Source organism: Thermobia domestica, chromosome 1 (genome assembly GCF_964235325.1).
Source record: "Thermobia domestica chromosome 1, izTheDome1.hap1.1, whole genome shotgun sequence".
In the NCBI taxonomy this organism is placed as follows: domain Eukaryota; kingdom Metazoa; phylum Arthropoda; class Insecta; order Zygentoma; family Lepismatidae; genus Thermobia; species Thermobia domestica.
The window spans coordinates 342680267-342705398 of record NC_137454.1 but is presented as its reverse complement, the minus strand read 5'-3'; the positions used below and the strand labels follow the sequence as shown (position 1 = coordinate 342705398).

General features: G+C 34.5%; 1 protein-coding gene across 2 annotated transcripts; it reads right to left on the bottom strand.

Moving 5' to 3' along the window:
- Window positions 1-666: 666 nt before the first annotated feature.
- On the bottom strand, window positions 667-24630 carry LOC145663839 (uncharacterized). Of its 2 annotated transcripts, none has more exons than XM_081729951.1 (2): window positions 24526-24630; window positions 667-7045 (listed from the first exon to the last, which is right to left on the bottom strand). In XM_081729951.1, exon 2 carries the CDS (start codon window positions 4971-4973, stop codon window positions 4053-4055), a length of 921 nt encoding a protein of 306 aa, XP_081586077.1. In that variant the 5' UTR covers window positions 4974-7045; window positions 24526-24630; the 3' UTR covers window positions 667-4052. Both variants share the same exon structure in this region, with proteins under 2 accessions (XP_081586077.1, XP_081586086.1).
- Between the last annotated feature and the right edge of the window lie 502 nt (window positions 24631-25132).

Here is a 25132-nt window from a genome sequence, read left to right as displayed (position 1 = left end):
CCCTACACAGACAGCAATTTAAACGTGCTGGAAGGTAGCCGTTGCATGTCAATTAGCTTCCCGCAAGCTCTACTATGCAAGCCAATTAGCTTGCTGCAAGCCTGTGGCAAGCTAGTTAGCTACATCAGGGAAAAGGCTTACAGCAAGCTTGTCTTCACAAGTGGAACGCAAGTCAAATTATCTCAAACGCAAGCCAAGTATAAGCGTAACTCATCAATGGCAGGCCTTATTAAGCCTATTACAAGCGAACGACACGCCAAACAAGCTTGCGATAAGCGAATTTAGATAAATCATAAAAAGTAAGAAATCCGTATATATCGACCGTCTGACTAAATACATGCAACAATATTTCTTCCTCCCTTCCCACCTTCTCAATTATTGAAGCAAATACACAGCCGTGAAAACATCCACGACTCCAATCTGTTTTTACAAAAATATCAAAATAATCATAATAGTAACGGTTTTATTATGACAAGCAAGGCGACGTTACATCTTACCAATATCCAAAATCTTGCTATATAAGCCGCAAGTACTTAAAATTTCTCCCTTTTTATATATATATATATATAAAGCAACAGAAAAACAGAAAACACTTTAAACACAGCACTGAGATAAAGTATGTACTGCAAGTTAAACTTTAAGTTTGTATTAAAATATCTGCAACAGTTCTGTATTCTTTCGCGAAGTACGTAGGCTCAAATCTGATGCCATCTATGTTCACATTTATGCTTTATACATAAATACTACTATTTGTTATGCCTCATGGTTACCGAAATATAAGGAAATAAAGAGCGACATAATAGATACGTGAGACTAGAGTACTAGACGACACAATTAAAAAAATAATTAAGTTTGTCTTTTATTCAAGGTGAATGCTAAAAAAATGACGCTAACAACGCAAACACTACCTTGTCATCGAAAGTTAAGAGGTCAGCGTCACGTGGTTTTTGAGAACAACTGAAAATCGAACGTTCGTTGGCTAGTAACTTAAATTTAAAGTAAAACGCGTCGCAAGTGAAGCGTTGGTTGCCCGCACTACAGATTGTGCTAAGCAGAAAGAAGTTTTTGTGTATAAGCCAAAGCGAAATAAAATCAATAAAAGCGACAGGCAAGCAAGCATGCTGTCTTTGTATTGTTGCTCACGTTGGTAGATGCTCGGCAATCACAACTAGTGATGTGTAAATTCCCGGGAAGATTCCCAAAATGGGAATTTTTCCAGGAATTTATGTACAATCACAAAGAAAATTGCATTCTATTACTATATTATGATTTCAAAGGTAATTCGTTGTATAATCACAGTATATTTATTACTGTTGTCTCCAGAGAGTTCTCTAAAATGTATATTTTGAACGGTATTTGTTATTTGATTATATTTAGAGAATACGCACAAATGTAAATATATTTACAATATGCTTTATGCAAGTAAATACGTTGGAAAAACATTTGGTATGAACAGATTTGATATAAAAACATACTTTTACACCGCTAAACAGTTCAAATTTATTTGTAAGTGGATTCTGTAAAAACTTGACTCTGCTACTGATATAAAGGTATTAAATTTTTAAATGTTTAAACAAATTAGCTGGGTAACTACCAGAATGCATACGTAGTCTGAAGAAAAATTCGTAAGTTTGCCAGTGCATAGATGACATACATAAAAAAAGTTGAATTGAGATACACTGTACTTTCTTAGTGTGTTCTTACTGTTTTATTAAATCTCTAATTTAAGATGATGAGCCATTTCGAACAATATACACACTGTTACAAATATTCACCAGCAACAATTGATACATAAATATACACATAAAAAAGTACACAAATTCTAATTAACACAGGTCCGGAAACATTGGTACTAAGAAAAGATCCTGAGAAGGAATCTTAATTTTGATATGCAAACATTACAGTTTAAAAGTTTAAATATTTGCAACTACATAGATTTCTTTATTTAATATCTGATTCTTCCTCAGAGAGTGATAAGTGCAGGTCAAAATCTGATTCTTCGTATAGGATGTCTGAGTCTAGATCACTTTCACTGGTACTCAATTCGATAGATTGTTCATCCTTTTTCGTATATGTACTTTGAATCATTTCCACCTCTTCACGTGATTTCTCTACGTGTTCCTTTTTGGACGTGTCTGATTTATTAAGCAGTTTCCAGTTATATGCAAAGTAAGTAATTTTGCCTGCTCGTTCAGTGGTTAAACGGTTTCTTTTCTTAGAGTGAATCCAGGCAAACGTGCTGAAAGATCTTTCTCTTGCTGCAGACGTGCAAGGAGCAGAGAGAGTGCGCACAGCCAGTTTTGATAATTCTGAAATACCGTATAACCCTTCCCACCATAACAGCGGACTTATTGTTTCAGCTGTTGTCCACAAAAAAATTATTAAACAATCCTTGTTTTGATCTGAAACGTGCTACATCCTCCATGACTGAAATTGTATTTAATTGCATGTTTGAAGCAACATGATGGATAAATTCCATGCCATCGATCGTTTCTTCTGGAGATAAATTGTGTCTTGTGATGACGGATCCAGGAGTGAAGCTGCGAGATGTATTGGCATCAAAGCATGTTCCTTTCTGTTTTCGTTTTGTTAAGTACTTCAGACTGCTCACTAGTCGACAACGATAACGAAAGTGCCTCGGAGATCTTGCTTTCAATCTCATAGAATCCAGTGTAGGCAGAATGTATACATGAATCATTCGATTCTAATTTAAATATCCAGGTCACAATATGTTTCAAAATTGTAATTAAACTTTCGATCTTACTCCAAAATGATGTATCATCGAGTAACATTGCTCTCATTTCCTTAGGTTACAACGACTCACCAAAGGTAGTCGTCAACCCTGGTTCGGCTAATAACATAAGTAAATCTTTAGTGGCAGTAATTGTTCATACCTTAAAATATCTTCCGTAATTATATCCACTAGTATTCTCACCTTTTATACTGAAATTACAAGTCGATGATGGGTATTAAATAATTTATTCGTTGATACTCTTTGAACGCATATGCACACAAACTGTCTTGCAATCGTACATATTAGTTAGGTCTCTATAAACAACTACGTAGCAACCAATTATACAATAATGTATATTTCTCACATATATTAAAAACATTCTTCTTTTGTTATTTTAAATTAACATTATATCAGATATAGTGCTTGTGTAGAAGCACTTTCTGCCCAAAATACAAGTAATACAACCGATACAAAGTATCTCGTTGTATAAAATGTCGCCCGACGACGGGACTGAATATAAAAGTTACAAGCGAGCTTGGCTTTCATATTTAAGAACCATTGGTCCGTTTATAATAATGATATTCTATTAATTACGTCCTTTACATTTTGATCGACCCTCGTATATAACTTTATTAAATTTCCTTCATATAAATACATTTATAATAAGTCTTTTATTTCATTAATATTTATCTTTTATTATAGAAACGTCGTCGCTTATTAATCTAATCAATGAAGGGTGCGAAGTCAAAAATTGTAAAAGACAATTACATTTTAAAACATAAATCACGATGATCAACAGTTTCAATCATTACTAAAAATGGTGATGTTAACAATGTTTGATCTCTCTACAGGGCGCATTAAATAATAACTACGTTAAATGATATTGTTACAGTATACATCGTATCAATGAGGCGTCATGATACAAAAGGATCTTATGTGAGTAACATATAAGTTGGCGCATGAAGACAGTCGTCGGATAATTAGCTTAATAGAATGAACCTTATTCTTAACATAATCTTTGACAATTAAGTTTCAACACAAATCAATATAATATAAATAACCTTTGCTTTTAATCAATTATGAAACGAATTATAATTCTTCACATTAACAAGAAAGAATTAAAATCATTTGAAAATTATCATTTGTTGAAACAGACGTAATAAAGTATCTACGGGTCCATTATCTACTCCTTTAATGTGTTGTACTTTAAAGTCATAACGGTTGTTTTCATTATTGACATTAACACATAAATTTGAAGCTAAATGTTCATAAGAATCTATAGCTGATAAGGGTTTAACCCTTACTTCATCAACTGCAGTCAGTTTAAATTCGTACTTGCATATGATTCTAATAAAGTACATTGTATTGCACAATCGTGATTATGTTCCGTATTATTGTTCTGTACAGGAATTGTGTCATTATCTTGATTTGGATGCGAAGTGCCATCTCTTGAATTACGATTACGTGTATCCATGTAGTTTACTGTATTCCTGGAATTTCGCCATGTATTTCGACTGTTTTTGAGTCTACTTCGATTAAGTGATCTGACATAATTATTGTCACGATTGGTTAGGTTAGGTGGATTCCCATCATATCTTTGCCTATTTTGTCCGTTCTGATTGTTGAAATTTGCTCGATTTAGGTTATATTCCGTATTGTCTGCATTACGGATATTTAGATTCCGAACAGGTACAAGGTGATCTGAATTGTTTTTAATTTTGCCTAATCCTGCTTGATGATTCTGAGCGTGGTATTGAGTTTCATAACATTGGACAAGCATTAATAGGTGATTAAAACTCATACACTGGGTAGAAAACAGGATCTGTTGTAGTTTAAACGGTAGCAAATTTCGAATTGATGCAATTACTCTGGATTCCGATTGCAACGGATTTACGACTTTTAATTCGTTATATGTATTTACAACAAAATCGACAACAGATTTGTGCAAACGAGGATTAAAAGGTTGGTTTCTAATCGTGGCATCTCTGTTTGCAAGCAAAAAGTCATTTTCGTAATTTGCAATCAGCGCTGCTTTAAATTCCTCATATGTATTGATGTGATCTCGTACTGCTTTAAACCATAAAGAACATTGTGGGAGTAATAAATGAGGGATTAGTTTCATATATTGCGATTTATCTATACACATTATATTGCACTCATCTTGAAATTTTTCTAAGAAAGAGGTAGCATTTTCATTACATTTACCACTAAACTTACTCATAGCACGTATTTCACTCATCTTTACACTTAACTTTACCTTTTTTTCACCATTTCGTGTTCGTGTTCAGTGACAATTTTTACCTACTGCATTATCTGTGGTTCCACCATCTCTTTTCCGCCCAACTGTATTCCTTGGATGTATTCTTTCCAGAATAATGTCCTCATCGGATGGATTACTTGAAGATGAGATAATGTGAGGTCCACGTTGATCTGCTACGGGTGAATGCGAGGTCATCTCTTGTGAACAAGGGAACTCCGAACGATCATTAATCATGTTGTTGTGGTATGCGTTGTCCTTAATCTGCAACGTCCTAATTTCCTCTTGTAATGTAGATATCAACTGAGTATTCGCACGTATTTGGTTAGAATTATCCGTGACCTGAATCTTTTGTTGCCGTACAGAAGATTCTATTACTTCCAAATCCTTTTTTTACACAATTGACTTCTTGGATTACATGGTTGTAATTATCCTGGCAATCTTCAGATACTCTTTTTAACTTTTCATCAAACTGTAATGTGATGTCTTTCACCGCCTGGATAACAGATTGTTTCGTCTCTTCTGATTTTTGGTCTGTTTGCTCCAACCGTCTACTTAATTCCTCGGATTTCTGCTGAACCGTATGCTTTAATTCTTCCGACATCTGGGCTAACTTTTGTTCCTGTCACTGTAAAGCCATTAAGATTTTGTCTTCAAATGTCAACACTTCAGGTACAACAGGAGCTGTATTTTGTTCGTCGTTACCACTGTCACCAGTTTCTTTCTCCATTGCCTCACCGATCATAATTTTTCTTGTGATTATTCTACCACTTCTAAGTATAGTTAAGTTCGTAGTCATGAACCTTATTACTGAAGTAAATTCACCCCTTACTTTGTACTTCAGGATATGAATTTACAAAGTTCCCGGGTGAGGTAAACCAAAAATTTTACAACGACTCACCAAAGGTAGTCGTCAACCCTGGTTCGGCTAATAACATAAGTAAATCTTTAGTGGCAGTAATTGTTCATACCTTAAAATATCTTCCGTAATTATATCCACTAGTATTCTCACCTTTTATACTGAAATTACAAGTCGATGATGGGTATTAAATAATTTATTCGTTGATACTCTTTGAACGCATATGCACACAAACTGTCTTGCAATCGTACATATTAGTTAGGTCTCTATAAACAACTACGTAGCAACCAATTATACAATAATGTATATTTCTCACATATATTAAAAACATTCTTCTTTTGTTATTTTAAATTAACATTATATCAGTATAGTGCTTGTGTAGAAGCACTTTCTGCCCAAAATACAAGTAATACAACCGATACAAAGTATCTCGTTGTAAGGTAAGACTTTGGTTGCTTGTTCTTCAACAGCCAACGTTTGTAGGCTGCATTTACAAGTAATCATGCTTTCAAGACATGAAAGGCAACTGCCCCAACGACTTATACTTGGTAGTTCCAGAGAAACATTACACTTTTTGTCTTTGTTTATCTTAACAAATGTTGCGTTAAGAAGATGCACAGAACGTATTTTCTTTACAATTTGTGTTACATTTTCCATTAGTTGCGCTGCCGTATGAGATTTCAGAACATCACCACAGAGTAAATGCAAGGTGTGAGCAAAGCACCCTAGCGGAACAATATGTAAGTAACTTGTTTGTACCAATTTCAGTGCTTTCTGCATATTTTAAGCATTATCAGCAATTATTACAAAAAAATTTGAGAGTTCATACTTTTGAAGAACCGATATATATTTTTTAAGAACTCAGATATCTGCGTATGGTCTTCAGTGTTCACAAAGTCCACAAAAACAGGTTCAGGTTTCGTGACAATAAAATTAACAATACCTTCGTTTCGCACATTGCTCCATTCCTCCAACTGCAGATTTAAGTTTCTTGCTTCTCGAAGTTGCAGATGTAATTGTGACTGCATGTCTTCATATTCACCATCAAGGTAAGTGTTAGCCAATGCTCTTCTTGTTGTAGTTTATATGATGGTCTCATTTTGTTAAAGAAATCGATCCATAATGGATGTTCAACTATGGAGAGCGGTGTTCCACTAATATATATCGCTTTAGCCAGCATCTTGTTCAGATTTTCCTACAAAGGAAGAAATGCGGTTAAGTCATTTTGTAAGAGAACGAGCGAAATATATCTTGAATATACTTTTCATGTGATTTTTTTTCAATAACGTTTTTCGTATCACGAAACAACAAAACAAAGTTATAAATTTAACCTGAAAATAATTTATGAAATATTCCTTGTCAAAACACTTCTGAGAAACTTCTTACTACAAACTACGATAGAATATGATTTCTTTATGAAATCCCGAAAACTGAGATAATTAACCCACGTTTTGTTGATTCGACTATTCATGAAACGGTTAATTGATTGCAGAAAATAGTTTCCTTCCATATTTTTCCTTTCCGTTCTATGTACACGAATGTTGAGCCAGGAAAATGTAAATTTCTACCAATTTGGGTTTCATTAGAAAGTTGATAGAAATGAAATATGTTCTTGGGATGCTTAATCGGCTGTAGAAAACTGATCCTGCTGTATAGCGATCACAGCTAAAACCGGAAATGGGTGCAGATTAGGAATACGGGGTCACTTTTTATTTATATTTACAGGTACAAGCGTTAATTCAGATAGAACGTATATTGTTTAGCAAAACTTATTTATAGAGGCAAAGTCATCTGAGAACATAGATACAGCCTTAAGAATTAGTTTCACTGCTATGGAAATCAACAAAAGGGACCCCATTCTGGTGTTGGAAACTCATCTACAAGGTAAGTGAATTATTTCGTAGCTGGAGGGGCGACTCTGAACTTAACCCGTTATATAAATCACTGCGTGGATAATTTATCTATTCCCCTGTCTTGAATATTTTCAACTCATAACACACATTCATGTCAGAACTCAGGAATCCTGACCGAGAGTGAGGATATCATATAGGCCTATCGCCTACAGAAGATAACGTTGCCTAAGAAAGATACTTATGTTTTCGTTTGAATCCATAGCGTCGATAAAGGATTGTAGAGAACGTATTTTGGAAGCCTTTTTTATCTTCTCTTCTACTGGCACTGATAAGGAAGATGAAGGTCTAATAGAAAGTGAATGACATTCCTCTGTTACAGGACTTTCAGGGAAAATATCACTTTTCTCTATTCCTATAATTTCCGTACTCAGGCAAGAACTACTCGTTTCTCCTCCTTTAATAGTACCAATAGTTATTTCTCCAGAATCTCCGCACGAAATAGCTTTCCTCATTTTCGATAGGCATTTTAAACATTTTGAGACACGTCTCACCATTTTATCAGCATTTGCGCATACACATATATGTCCACAATATTTGCAAGATACTGACTTATCTTTAGAATTCACGTAACATTGCCACACACGACCTTTCTTCCTACCCATTTCTCGGAATTTCGTGCGTTAATTCACATGTAAGAGAAGCCTGAGAACCTATTCAGAAATAGGGATTGCCACATTTTCCGGAAAAACGGAAAACGGAAAATATTTTTTCCGGAAACCGGAAAATTCAAAACGGAAAACGGAAAATTTTCCGGAAAATCGGAAACGAAAAATTTTCCGGAAAATCGGAAGGCGGAAAATTTTCCGGAAAAACGGAAACGGAAAATTTTTCGGAAAAACGGAAACGGAAAATTTTCCGGAAAATCGGAAACGGAAAATTTTCCGGAAAATCGGAAGGCGGAAAATTTTCCGGAAAAACGGAAACGGAAAATTTTCCGGAAAAACGGAAACGGAAAATTTTCCGGAAAAACGGAAACGGAAATTTTCCGGAAAACGGAAAATTTTCCGGAAAATGAAAATGTTCACTTGGAATAGTGACATTGGTCGTCTTACATTAAGAAATATAACGAAAAATGCTACGCGAAAACAACCTGTAAATGAGACAATGCTCTTCACCATCTAGTGCTAAAGAAACGCAACTCAAAGTGGATAGGATAGGAGAGAAAAGTTCGAGTAAATCAGCGACGAAACATTTCTTCCTCCTACATCTATTTGTACACTTGCTTAATCATGTACTTTTTTTGTTTGCGTGAGGGCTTGCAGATCATTCGTTTGCACCGGGAAATTCCCATCATGCGTGTGTTTCGGGGAATCCCCGATTATGCATGTACCTGAGCGCAGAACTCGGGCAGTAGAGCTGGCAGTGTGTTATTAATACAACTGGTATGTTTATATTCCAACCATTTCTTCATTGCTTATCGTGATCACGGTGATCTGTCAAGGTCACAGATCCTGGGGGGCCGGGGGCAGCCCCCTCAAAGTTCATGTGGACCCCGCATTCTATTTATAAATATACAATATTTTGCACAATTTGAATTCAGTTTGTCTTAAAACCCTCATATTACCTTCTGCATCTGAATGTATCCCCAAAGTTACAGAGAAATCGGCGCCCTAGATTGATTGTATAGAATCCACACGCAGTAGTATTGGCGGGAGTACACTACGTATTCCAACGGAGCTCAGGCGTTAGAACATCGGATTAACATTCAGAAGGCCGATGTTCGATTCGAGCACCCTATCGTCCCGATGTTTTTTTTTCTGTAAGTTTATTACTCAGTTACATCCGACCTGTACCATAGACTTTTTAACCCTAATATAAATTCAATTGTACTGATGTAATTCAATTTTACACTTTACCCTAGTGTTACCATCTTGCAACTATAAGCGTCACGAATTCCAAATACCGGTATTATTGACTATAAATACCATAGTATGTAGCACTACTTGAAACTAGCACCAGCTATTCATATAATGATCTATTCCACATAATTCTCTTCGTAACTTTTTCCGCTAATTTCTCTTAAACTGAAGGACGATTCCACCTAGTCATCGATACATCAATTCAGTTCTCAATGCTGACTTATTATTTATGTTTCTGTATGCATTTGAAAGTTTTACTTATTATTAGAGCAACCCAAAAGCATACAAAGCATAAAAAACATAATAACTATTTACACATATGGTTGGTACCTTGAACATGGTTGTGGCTGTCTAAGGGTCCAGAAGAAACTAATTTTAAAAGCATAATTTTAGAAAATAAAGCATAAAGCATAATTTAAAAGATATAGCACAATTCTTTAAAAAATCTCTTTAACTTCAAGTTTAACATACTGTATTAATATTTTTAAGAAACAATATTTACAATGCAAAATCATTGAGAACATAACAATGCAACAATGAAAAGCTTATTTTTATTTCTGTAAACTTTTTGGTCTAATCTTTTGACGTGGAGAAAAGAATAAAGGACAAAAAGAAGAAAACTTCCACCAACAATGAATAGTACACAAGAACTCCACACTATACTGTTATGTGTACCTCTTGAAGTTGAGCACTTTCTGTACTTATTGGTGGCGTCTTTTACTTTCCCTTTCTGTATATATGCACCTCAAGTGATTTAAAAAAACTGACTCGAGTAAAGCCTCTCTTTACAGTGCATTAGGTAGAAAGTTCATTAAATATGAAAGAAACTGGTTGCATAAAATATTAATAAATAGATCAAGATATTTAGAATATTTAATGTATAGTAAATATTATACGTTATACATGATTAATGTAAAACAATGATTGAAATTAATAATAAAGCATAATTTGGAAAAAAATAAAGCATAATGTGGGTTCTCTACTTATTATTCTACATTCATGTTCTGTTACTAAATTGTGAACTCCTAATGCAATTAAAGTGTTTTATTATATTATTATTATTATTATTATTATTATTATTATTATTATTATTATTATTATTAATATAAACGTAGATGATAATCTAGGTGCTGCTACCTCTATATCTCAGATTATCGCTTCACCTGGCGCACGCTCAAATGCATCTAAAGTAACAGAAAGATCCCAGAAAAAATGTTTTACAAATAAGGGAACTACGTAAGAAACAGAAAAGAATTCTGTGTTATCTGAGACCCTAAACCTTGTTCTTCCGCAAGAGCAGAGGTGCTTCATAGTAAAATAAGTAATATGGTACCAAAGGATCTTCTTCCTTTGCCTTTCGTTGAAGCAATTCGGTTTCTTGAATTTATGAATGAAGTAGAACCAAGTTACCACTCACCATCCAGGCAAACTGTGACTCGCCGTATTGAGGTCTTGTTTTCTAAGGAGAAGTGTGGCTGCGGAATCGATTGATTTGACAACAGATAGCTGGGCTTCGCAGGCTACGGAAAGTTATATTACAATCACAGCCCACTATATGCTTCCATCTAAGTTCAATAAGTTCAGTCCTTCAAATAATTGAAATAGAAGTGAGACACACAAGGGTAAACCTAACTCAGCACTTAGCACATGTTGCAGAGTAGTGGAACATTTTAGATAAAATACATGCAATTGTCTATGACAATGCTAGTAATATCACAAGTGCGATATGAGAATTTCCGTATTGAAGCATATGTTGTTTTGCTCAGACCCTACAACTCTCTATAAATAAGGGACTTGCAATAGAGAAAATCGAGAAAATGTTAAGTGTTGCTAGTCGGATTGTTTCCCACTTTAAACATAGTACGTTGGCAACGTCAGAACTGGAAAAACAGTAAAGATTATTAGGATTGGAAGTACATTTCCTTATACAGCAAGTTAAAACTCGGTGGAACAGCATACATGAAATGCTTGAGAGATTGATAGAACAAAGAAGAGCTCTTAACAATGAATTATCAGATGGAAATGTAACAAAGGCGTCAGATTGCAAGAAGTTTAACCCTTTAAGGATGTCCAAAATTTTAGACTTTCACTCAAACAGCTACTGCTTCCTTACTATTTATCGTAGGATCATGGTTCATACCTCGTTTTTCTCACGATAGAGCATACTTACCAACGGTACCACGTGTCTGTATCATAAACCTTAACCGGAAAATCGAAAAAAAAACGGATTTTTTTCTGAAAAAATCACCCCTTCGCACCACTTGGCGCCGCCAAGTTGACCATCCGGTTCCAAAACGCATCTGCGGTGTTCTTTGGTCCATCCTTGACTTGAAAAATAAAAAAAATCCCGGCCTAAATACCTGTTATAGAACCTAAATAAGCGGTCAAAGACGCTTAAATACCTGTTATAAAACCTAAATAAGCGGTCAAAGACGATAGTACGCCATGGTATATAAATATACCAGAACTCTTTAAAAGGAAACTTCCTACAGACTAGGGATACCCACATTTTCAGGGAAAACGGAAAACGGAATATAATTCTTCCGGAAACTGGAAAATTAGAAAGGAAAGACGAAAGATTTTCCGGAAAAATGGAAACGGAAAATTTTCCGGAAAATCGGAAAACGGAAAATTTTCCGGAAAAACGGAAACGGAAAATTTTCCGGAAAATCGGAAAACGGAAAATTTTCCGGAAAAACGGAAACGGAAAATTTTCCGGAAAATCGGAAAACGGAAAATTTTCCGGAAAAACGGAAAACGGAAAATGTGATTTCCGGAAACCGGAAAACTCTTTTTCCGGAAATGGCCATCCCTATTCAGAAACTGCAAGTCAGAGATAGCAGAGAGAAAAGGTCTACTACCAAAAGTGGTTCGGGGTGTATTGATAGTACTTCACCACTATCTTTACAGAATTCCTAGATTGTTTTACTAACTGGTTCCTCTTCAATTATAAATTACTACTTTGCTACTTCCTAGTGCTAATGGAAATTAAAATTTAAAAAAACATATCATTAGTTATATAAGGTAAACTAATTTCATTTTTAAACCTCCAAATTATTTAAAACGTAAAAGTAAATGATAATAAATGAAAATAAAGTAATTGGTCATATCGTTCTTATAATTTGGAAAGTAAAGAAGTGGAAATAAATCCCTACCCAGGAATTTATATACCAGGGAAAAAACCCGGGAATATTCCGATTTTTAAATTCCTTCCCACCGGGAATATTCCCATTGCCCACCACTAATCACAACATCCCCCCCCCCGTGATATGAGGGGAAGACTGAAAACTCTTCTTCTATATATTGTCTCCTGGGGTTGAAAATTTCTTTAGTAGGTGGTCCTTGATGGGCTTCGCGTCTGGTCTTCTTATTTTTCATCATAAGATCTTCCGTGCAGACGTTGATAAGCATCTCTTCGTCCTTCTCATAGAAGTTCTTCAATCGCTAGACTGCTATGTTGTCTGTCTTATAAGATCCTCGGTTGGTCTTATACTTAACATAATAGGAATTTGGGTTTTCGATTCGTTCAATTATACCTGAACAATGAACTTTCCGCTAAATGCATGTCGTAACCATTCTTCCTTGTAGTATCCAATATTCAAACTTTTTCTCGTTCTTCAAAAGCAGGTTTCGTATGCCTCTTGTCGCTGTTTTGTGATGTTTATAAGATTTTCTTGCACTTTGTCCCTAATTGCAGTAAACGAACGACATTATCTTCGTATTGGCGCGGGGTATTTAAGATTGCCTGATAAAGTAATCTAAGTTTAAAAGAGAAAGACCTTCGAATAGTGAAATTTGACAAGAGAGATTCTTGGTAACGTTAAGCGAAAAAGCAAGGACTGTAATAAGTCAATCCATTCTCCTAAATATTTTTACATAAGGCTGATTTAAATCGTTGTTCTATGTTCCTAATTCTAATTTCACAAAAACCATTACTGTAATGCCCATGTACATTTACAAGACGTTTTTAGCACCAATCATAGCACATCATTCTTTCAACAATCCACTAGTAAATGCACTGCCATTGTCTAAGACAACTTCATAGAAAATTCCATACTTTAAAATTACTTTATGGTAAAGAAATGAAGCCAAAGTACTTGCTGTAACGTCAGGAAGGGAAAATGCAATTATGTATCTAGTACAACTGTCCACTACAACCACTAAATATTTGTGATTGAACATATTATTGGGAAAATAATTGCCCCTTCATCTATGTGCAGGCGATAAAAGGGCGCAACTAAAGGATAAGTAAGCAATATACCATAAGGAGAACCAATTTTCGATTTCAATATCTGATAGGTCGTGCACTCACGATACTTCTGATATATATATATTTCTTCATGTTGGGAAAATACACTGTTTTGACTAACATCATAGGTTTTAGAATAACCCGAATGAGATTATCCTAATGCAGATGTATGACAGGTATTAAAAACTTTGTAACGCAAAGAAATAGGAACTGGAAATAAAAATTTTTGTACCTTGAGAAGTTTTCTGTTTTCTATGTAAAATACCATCCTTAATAGTAAAATATAAGGCTTGACTTTATATTTTAGGATTTCTATTTTCTTTCCGTTCCAACCAAGAGAAAATAAATTTAAAAAACGGATCTTTACGCTGCTGTGTTGACAAATTTGGTTTATCTAAAATTGAAAATGAACTTGTTCTGAGTAAACAAAATTTTCTTAACTTCTTGATTCTTTTTCTCATCTTTGAAGTCTCTATTGGGGTTAGAAAATCGTGAAAGGCTATCAGCCTCTATGTTACTGGAACACTGACGTGTAAAATAGTAAAATTGTAAGACTCAATTTCACTCAACCACCTGGAAATTTTACTTACATTCTTTGATTGTTTCAAATAAAGTAAACTGACAATCTGTCTTCAAATAAAATGACGTCCCAAAAGAATATATCTAAATGAACGTAAAGAATAAACCAATGCTAGTAATTCAAGTTGATATAGGTGTAATTTTCTTTCATTAGGAGACGTTGCGCGAATACAAAAACTAATAGAAACAAGATGTGTATCGTCAAGTGAATTTTGTGTTTGCTTAATTAGCCCAGAAAGAGTGACCTTTGAAGCATCAAAATAGAGGTAGAGAGGATAATCAGGCCTATATCTCATTAAACAAGGAGCTGAAATGATGGTTTGCTTAATATTATTGAATGAAGTCTCTTGCGATTCTTTCCAGCGGAAAGGAGCATCTTTTTTCAACAAAGAAAATAACGGTTCTGCTAATTGACTGAAATTAGGTAAATATGAACGAACAGAAAAAGACAATCCTAAAAAACTTTTACCTTGTATGTTAGTTTTTGAACGTTGATACTTCGAAGTTGAGTTAAAAATTACTCTCGAAATAGACAAACCATCTTTACTAACATTGTGACCTAAAACATCTAATGAAAAATATTCCAACTTTGTTTTTTCTGGGGAAACCTTTAAACCACTTTCTTTTATTCTTTGAAGCAACATACGAGTTCACTGCACAATTTCATCAAAACTATCACTACGCCAAAAATAATCATCAACATAGCAAATATTTTGTCTTCTGGAAGACCTTCTAAAGTGAGTTTCACTAATCTATTCATGCCACTAATAGATGTCATAACACCCTGGGGCAGAAAATTAAAATGGTCCGAACCGTCGTTAGGAATCGAAAAAGCTGTAATATGTTTTGATTCTTGAGTGAGGGGAATATTAAAGTGCTCGGAAAACATCGCTTGAACATAAATATTTGCGTCCTGCCATATTAGTCAAAATATATTGTATAGGAGGAACCGGAAAACTGTCAGGAAATTGTTTTTATTTATGTATCTCCCGTCTTCAACAAATCTATATTGTCCATTCTTCTTTGTATCAATCATCACAAGAGAATTATATGGACTAATACTAGGGTCAATGATCTTACTTTTCAATAAAATATCTAATTGATTTTAAATCTCATCCCGTAGATAATATGGGATTAAAAATGCGGACGATTCACTGGGATATTTTCTACTAGTTCAATTTTATGCTTACATCCTTTAGCTCTACCATAATCAAATTCATTGCAAGAAGAAAAAATACAATAAAATTCCTCTACAAAATCATATAATTGTTGTTGTTGATACGGCAGCAATTCAGAGTTAATATTAACACGATATTTGTCATAACCTTCTGGAAAGGACTTTGTATCTACTTCACTTATTGTTGGACGTCATTATTAGCGCACTTTTGTTTATTTGAGTTGGTACTACTAATAACATGTTCGGCAGAACCCAAAACAACATCTTTTTTCAAATAAAGTTTACTTTAGTAGGATTAACCTTTATTTTACGACTTGTGAGTACACTGCCAGAATAGTAAATCCGTTCTTTCCCGCGTGTCACTGTACTGACACAGGCGAAAGGTCTACTTTGATCCGCGAGCACACCGGCTGAGAACCAACGTTTTTGGTTCTTTTCACTATGGACTATCTCTTCATACAATAAGGCACATCATTTAAAAAAATGTGTGCTCGCGGGTAAAAGTAGACCTTTCGCCTGTGTCAGTACAGTGACACGCGCGAAAGAACGGATTTACTATTCTGGCAGTGTACTGACAAGTGGCAAAATAACGGTTAATTAAAAAAATTACTGGTAGTCATTTTACCATTAGTCATTTTCAGATCCGGTTCTATCTGGATTTCACAAATTTCTATTTGCTTTGTAATTTCCGCGGCTGAAAGACTCCGCCTTGATTGGTGGAATCCTCCTATCCCTGTCGTTTTCGGCGCAATGTTATCATTCCTAGCCAGGACGCTTTTGAGAGGCGCAGCTTGTGACGTTGATTGACACATTTTTCCTGGGAAGGAGCTGACATTTTAAGGAAAATCCAGGTAACATCCACTTAATTTCTTAGCTAAACACTGGAAACTGCATAGAAGCCTATAAACGTATACTTTTGTTGAAAGAACTGTAAAGAACCAAGGAGAAATGGGAACCAGTTTGTTAGACGCCATATTGCTCGTCATTCAAGCCAAATCATAGACAGAATGAAAGAGTGATCTTTTATGTTCCTTTTCTCTTAAAAACCAAAAAGTTCAATTAGGGGTTAGGGAAATTACGACCTGTTTTGTGTGTTTTGTTCGTGTATGTGGTAAATGTGATTTTTTTTAAATCAGTAAGTGCCTGTACAGAGTAGGTTTTGTAGTGTGATACTAACCATCAAAATGACAGCTTAATTTAACTAAAAGGGCTCCTATTCACTTTCCGAATTGAACCATTTCTAGCGGGGGAATGGGTTAGATAATATTCGTGATTAGGGCCTTTTCCCATCTCAGAGGAAAGGTCTCTCAATAAATCTTGTTAAGGTGTCCTCAGGGCATCAAACTCTACTAAATATTTTTTAAATAATTGGCCAGGTCAATTGGACCTAGGGTTACCCTTCTCATTTTGTCCACCCTTAAGCTCAAAAGAGCCAACTTTATATACCGACAAGGAGTAATGTGTTTGGAGGTACTTGCCTTTAATATGCCTAAAATAAATGGTGCTTGTTTAGTTAGTAGTTTTTATGTGTAGTATTTATAGTGGTGTATGTAGTTAGTAGTTCTGTGTGAATGCGTGATTTTAATGCGAGGACAGTGTATTTACTATATGTTAATTTAGTACCATTTGTCTAACTCGAAGTATACTAAACAGGAGTAAATATTAGAGTTCTTATTAATAAGTGTAAGGGTATATTTTAGTATACAATAAATTAATTCTCTACTGCAGCGCCATCGTGTTCGTTTTCGATAATCAGTCGTTTGTTGACATTACGTCAGCGCATGAGTTAGGGATTTAGATTGTTTGATTTTGGCCCATTATTTCTAAATTACATCCCGTGGACATGGTATTCGGTTCATATGAGTGTACGTTTAAATGAAATAGCATGAGAGCTTGTAGTTTATTTTCTATGCTTATTTTCTTAATAGAAGTAAGCCTACATGATGTTATTGTTTGTTTCGAAATGCAATATTAAATTCTCTTTTCCCGTTGCTGTAGAGAAATTCCATTGTTGCTTTAGTTCTATGAGCAAATCAGAAATAAAATATACGTTGACAATTTAACTTTCAGTGAATGCACGTATGACTTTTCTTTTCAAAACTGCGAAGTAAATATAATTTGGTGTTTCGGAACAAAGAGTCCGTGGTTCGATGAATGTTATCGTGTAGCAGTTTAAGCGTGACGGATTGTGATAATTATAGATTTATTAGCGCATAATGTAATATGTGTATGGCCTGCGTGTAAATGTATGTAATAGGGTGTCTGTAAAATATTACTTCGCGTGAAAAATTAGTAAAGAATGAATAAATGTAATGATATAGTAATAATACGATTATAATCTAAAATGAATGAGAGGACACCTGTACTTAAATGAATAGGCCCAGTGTATATTATATATTGAGAATATGAATACGTTTACTGAAAATCTCTCGTGTTTTGACTTCTACACCGACACATTCATTTAACCGAGTTTGCTATTGGATAGTAATGTGTAGTTGGGAATTATATGTTACTTCGCATTTAAGTACCTCATATTAATAGCTCCGGTTCTTAACCGTTTAATCAGATATGGTAGCATTATGTAGGAATTACCTTTGCAGGTTTACGTAAATAATTAAGAAAAATAACTGCTATATCCTGTGATCATCGAAAAGTACAGGTTTGGTCATTTGTACCTTTAACATTCATTGACTCTCCGAGATTTTTTCTACGTTGGCTACATTATTTAACGTACAGTGTTCATATAGCTAACAGATCGGATGGGGCTATAGAACTAAATCACCGCTACTAAATTAATATCTAGGCCCATTGCGTACCCGGACGTCGTCCTCTTAAGTATTTTCGTTTCTTTTCTTAGTTTAATTAGATGATGATGGAAATTAAGAGACGTCCCAGACTTTGGCATGTCTGCGCAAGGTAGCCATCGGTGATATTTGGTCATTGAAATCACCGATCCAAAATTCAGTTTATTTTTTTTATTTTGGCAAATTACTCGTTAGGGATATCTTAGCTATTACTCTAGATTCATTACTATTCTGGACTTTCTTAATTTCTGAGAGATCGGATATTTTTTCTTTTTTTGAAATTCCAATTTAAGATTCTGCACCAACCTTCCGGTATGGCCGGGATCGTCAATGGCGTTGACTACATACGGTGAATGGTGGGATTTCCCTAAAGCCTTTGTCTTTCAGAAAATCCCATTGAGGGCACAGACTCGTCTTGTTGTTGAAGATATTTGTTTATCGGCTATTTATTTGGTAAGCCGAACCCCTTTTGGCATAAAAGAAAATATTTGGTTATAGTATGTTGTTTACGTAAATTCGACCACTTATCTTTCGTAGTTGTAGTGTTCTGTCTTCTCTCTTTTTACCTATTCTTTCTTCTACTCCTTCTCTAAAGGTTTTTTTTTTAAATTTCCACCTTTCCCCCCGGTTCTGAAACTCATGAAAACATACAATGTTCATATCACCTATTTCGATCGTATGTACTAACTGAGACATCGAGGGATACAATTCGTGGAGGTATTTCCCGGTATTTCAGAACAACTTAGGACCGTCTCTCACGATAGTCATCCCACCACTGGAGGGACTGACGAGAGGGTACACTACGATTTCAGATTCCCAGAAACTTGATTATTGTTCATCGATCGTACAAACTATACCCATTGATTACTGACTTCTGGTTTTCTTTCTATTGATTGGTTATATGGTGTGTATGTAATAGTAGTTTGGGCCCACTAAATTCAAATAATCTTGATTTTTTTCTTTCTCTGTATATACATTTAAATATATATGCTTACATAGTTTGGAAAGTTACGTGCCTGTTCTATAGGCTGTATTTCCACTTCTTGTGTCAACTTATTAAATAATATCAACCATTTCTTTATATGCGTATCTTAGTAAATTGAATCTTTCTCGATTATCGGGTTTATATATATACATTTCAATGTTGCAACCTTATTAAAAGAAAAGAATGTTTGTTAGTCAGATCAACTCTCTTTATATACTATGTTTTGTTTTGATCCAAGAAAATGTGAATACTTGTTGAATATGAAAAGGTTATGTAAAAAATTAAGTGTCGACGAAATACTATGATTGATATTAGAATAAAATTTATTATATTGAGTAATATGAATATATATATGAGTGAATATGTGTGTAAAGGGCTGGGTATTTACCCTGGTTGTTTCAGGTTGCCATAGATTTTTGACACCCGATACTAACCAACTATTTGTGTTTGTAGAGTATTACCGCGTAATTTGTAATAAATAACACCTTACGGATTTGTTATTAATGTTCGTAACTATTAAATTTTAATACTATGTTAAATGTTGCATGTAAATAGAACAAGTAACAAGTCGTAAAAAATAATCCTAACCCTTATCTAAAGTTATTTTGTGAAACCATAGCGAAATCAGTGAATTATGAAACAGTATGCCCCAAATCCTCCCACTATGACTAGAACATAACTATTTGTCAGTCGCCAGTTCAGTGACTCGAATCTCTTGACTCCACGATATAAACCAGAAATAAAATTCAGTGATCTTAATTTGAACTGAATTTGATTAATAATTTCGTAATGTAAATACAGGACCTAGGATAGGTCCAGAGACCTAGCTCCATTGAGATATCGTATAGTAGAATGGAAATATGGTCCCAATGTTTGGGACTGGATTCGATATTTTTTTATTATAAATCTCAAGAAATGTTGAATTTTCATACCAAATGCGTCAAGTGACGAAATGAAAAATATATATAATGTGAAGCAACTTTCTTTGTCTGTAGTTAAGATAAACGACTAACTACTCTCATGGACGCCAATCATAGTGTATAAAGAGAGTTGATAAAGGAGTTATTATCGACGTGAGAAAAGGACTCATAAAATTGTCGAAATTTTCCCTCTTTGGATAGAGACTCAATAAAAATGCTACCAAAGTTTTTTAATGATTAACCAATTTTTTTCTTTCTTTTTTCGCATTGATATGTACTCGTTTCGTAATGAATCTTAAATATGTTCAATGTTAATCTTTGATTTTTTTTTCTCTCTCTCCTTCTTTCGTTTTGTCGATAATTTTTTTAACGTAATCCAACTTTTAATGTGTCTACAAAGAGAAATGTGTTATTCGATATTGTTGAAAGTAACAGATTTCTGTGCATGCCATATTATTATTATTATTTTCTCTAATTCATGTATCAAACTTTTCCCTGTTATGTCAGACTAAGTTTTCTCGGAATGTAATAAATGTCTATAGAAATGTAGTTAGGTTAGTTTAATTCAACTAAATGCAACCTGAAGTATACATTGTCTTGTATGAATGTGTGTGTGAGCGAAATGTAGGTTTAGTATTAAGTGCACCAATTCTTTTGACATATATGTGTAACTTACTGTATTTAATGGTAGTTGACAATTAAAGTCGTTGAAAAGCCAATACTAACTCAATTTCAGTTGGCTCTATAAAGGAAGCAAAAAGGACAGAAAGAGCCTGAACGAATGATCATCATGGGAGAACTTTGAAAGTCAATATCTTCGACAAATGTGTGTGTGTAATTTTGATTTTTTTTTCTTCTCTGTGTGTTCTTCAATTCTAGCATGCCGTCCACTTCAGCATTTATACTTCAAGTACTGGATACTCGTCAAGTATTTTCGGAAATATTGAATAATTTATTAAACTAAACTTTCCTCATCTTCTCACTATTCCTCATCTCCTTACTTTCAATTTTTTCTTTCTTTCCTTCTTTTTTCCCATCTTTCTCTTCTCTTCTTTACTTCTTCTTCTAATTTTAATAAAACTGAAAAGGGGGTCGTGAGTGGGAATTCTATATATAATAAACACGGTCATGTATTTATTTTATTTTATTTTATTTTTCTTCGGAAGTCCAATATAAGTCTTCTCATTTTGATTGAACCTTGTATGTTCGAAAGTAAGAAAGGGATTATATATATTCCTATATAATTAAACATAAACTGATAGTTTCATGAATATCACCCTACCAGGGGTGGGGGGTTCCCACTCACGACTTACTCCATGCATCTCATTTGCACGATACAGGGTTTCGCCCCCATCTTTTGTTACGAGCTTACTTACTTTCTTTCTTTCTTTTTCTTCTTTCTTTTCTTCTTTTCTCCATTTTTCAGTTGTATGTGTCTCTTAGATTTTTCTTGAATTTCCTTTAAATACACACAAAATTCTTCCTTTAGCAATTTGAGGCGGTAACCGGCAACTTAATAAAACTCCATAAGATTTTCATGGCTGTGTTTTACACGTTTTGTTGCGTTACTAACGTCATCACGATGAAGAACATACATACGTTCTTCATAAATATGTTTGTGTTAGCTGCTTCGGAAAAATAGATTTGTGTATTGAGGAGCAGGTTGTCATCCATGGTGAAGGAAATTGGATCAAGGTGTTTTTTCCTTAAATGACGAACCGGTTTGATAGCCAGAGCCGATAGATCTACACATATTTTGAGCTAATAACCTCTTCTTTCTTTGCCATATCATGTTCCATAAACTGTGATTTCAAATTTTTTACTAGGTGACAATAATCAAAACTCAGATACAGTTTTCGATGTAGATCACAAGGATGTATGACCACTGTTCGCAAACTTTCTTCCCCAAATTTCTTAAACATAGAAGTATTTGTCCAGTGATTGTCTGTCAGAAGCCGTAATATATGAAACCCACAGTCCTCAATTTCTTTGATAACTTTCTGAACTGGACAATAAAGTTCTGTACCCTATAAACCTTTAACCAGAAAGTAAGCAAGTGGAATCATATACTTTTTGGTAAACCGTGGATTACAAAGCACAATAGTTTATTGGCTAGAACTGGCGCCAACCACACCGATGTCATTATCGTATATGTTTTCTGCTTCAACTAAGCCAAGAAATTTGTCCTTGTTTTATAATAGTCTTTCTTGGATTCCCATTTCATAACAAATTAGAGAAACCGTTTTCTTCGTCGAATTTAAAGTCGAAGCTTATGCTTTCAGTCTTTCTTTTATGAGAGGTGAGACATCGATCTTACATTTGTTATTTCCTAAATACCCATCGAGAGTGCAACGCGAAGGGGCTAAAATTAATTTAGACTCTCTTCCGTGTTCGTAACCTTTTGGGGAAACTGCACGTCAAACAATGCAATTACGAATTGTTATTTCTGACCACTGTGGACATTGTTTTCCGAAATTATGAATTTAGTCTAAAGTATAGATGGCCGTTGGATTGCCTTCTTCTTCCGCAGCCTTGATTGTTTTTACATATTTTTATTCTTCGTTTGCGTTTTGCTTTGTTTTCACATACACTAACGTATCTTTCAGTTTTCCCACTATATTTTCCAATCTGAAGACTTTAGATCTAAGTTTATTATATTTTCGCTTTAGTCTCTGTAGTTCCGCACGACCCACTATCTTCCCTTGAATGTCAGCATCACAACTTTTTTTTATCATTACAATCATTGTCCGTTCGGAAACGTTTCTGAATGGCTGCTACACAAGAAAAACAAAATGCAGAAAAAATATATGTAGTAAGACTGTTACAAATGGAATTAGAAATATTCGAAAATAATAATAATAATAAGTGAATAAATAAAAATGATTAAAATAAATTATGTATTTCATTAAACATCTAAAATTGTTTATGATCACATTTTATATGAGCTTTATGGTCAGGGGCGGCGATTCGGGGGAGGCAAGAGAGGGCAGTTGCCCCCCACTTTTTTGAAGTGACACCTTAATGTATACAGTTTAACTTGGAAATATAAAGTTTTTGTACGTATTACTGGCTCATAGAAACAAAATGGCGCCATATACCGTTGCGTAAGTACGTATTGGTTATTTATCTTCCTGTGAAGTTAAGAAAGCTACAGAAATTGCATTTTAATTGCAATTCAAAGCAATTAATATTGTAATTGCGTATTTCTTTAAATGTCGTAGTATTTAACTTGTAAATGCTTGTAGTCTTTATTGTCTTTCATTTTCTAGAGTAGTAACATACATTTAATGCCATGTGTAGAATTAAAAATGTAAGTTGTTCAGTTCCCCAGTTTCAATGTAAGTTCTACGAAATGAGCCTCATTATTCATTACTATGATTATTATTATCCTTTCTATTTATTTGTTTTGTAACTTTGTTATTGAATAATCCGATCACACAGTTTTCCAGATAGAATTTTAAGATGTTCATGAACAAGGAATCAAATCCATTCTTACACCTTCGTTGCTTAAGAGTACAAAGGGCTAGTACTCTTAATTTACTCTCCTTAATTTACTTAATAAAATGTGAAATACGATATACAATATTTTGACTGAAAAAGATAGTATCCTATTAGTTATACCACCTTTCGTCATACAAAGGGTTAGAAAGAACCAGGAAAACTAACACTGATATAAAAACATTCAGATCATGTTTTGCCCCCCCCCCACTTTTAACGTCCAATCGCCGCCACTGTTTATGGTCTACTTTCCTGCGTTCTTTAAGAAATCAAAAATATTTTTAAAGCACTCTTTTTAAAAAGACTCCATACAAACTCCTTGATTACGAAGCAACGAGCTTAACCACTCGCCCACTACTACTACTACTACCACCACTACTACTACTACTACTACTATTAGTAGTAGTAGTAGTAGTATTTGCAGTGGCAGTAGTAGTAGTAGTAGTTCTTGTAGTAGTAGTACTTACTTCTACAATTATTCATCACTAAATAATCGAGGCACTTAGTCAACCCAAAAATGTAGGGGGTGGAATCCTACCATATTATAGTTCATTTGCAAGCTTACCTTGAAAATTTAATGGGCTCAGTTAAAATTTTAGGGGGACCGGCCCTCCTGTGCCCCTCCGTGGATATGGGCTTGAAACAATCCTTCGAAATACACGGTAATCGTTACATAAAAGTACGAACTTACCTTCTTCCACCCTGACAGGTCTTGATTGGCATACATCTTCAACTGACAAAGAATCTATTCCCTTTCTGCTTCTTTTCGTGGGAGGTTTCTTGTAAGCTGGACAATCTGTGAAAATGTTCGGAACACCATTCTGTTTTAATTTTCTCACTTTACAATCTTCTCTATAATCTTTAGTGCGAAAATGTAAACTACAATCTACTGCACGATGAGAAGGAACACACAACCTTTAGATGTTCCCTCTCTTGATATTCCTCACAACCAGTAGCGTAGCTAGGATATCTGTTTACGGGGACCAAGTGCTGTTATAGGTATTATCTGTCAGGAAAGTAAATATACACCTATTTCTCGAGTCTGGCATTCCTGCGCTCCATCCGTGGAGAATATGAGAATTAGATCAATCAAATGTTTACTGAGGGGCAAAAAGAAAAGTTTAATTTGAATAAGACATTGCAGAGGGACACAAGCTGTGAATACGAATAGTGCATTGTGTAAATAAAGGACGACACCGAAAGAGAAAGCCAAAAAACAGCTGTTAAACTTAGAAAAAAGAGTAAAAATTGTTGAAGTGGGAACATAAAACACAAATACAACAAATACACCGACAACT

Excerpts from the sequence above, each read along its gene's own strand:
- LOC145663839 (XM_081729951.1), bottom strand. The coding sequence starts at position 4,973 with ATGAGTGAAATACGTGCTATGAGTAAGTTTAGTGGTAAATGTAATGAA.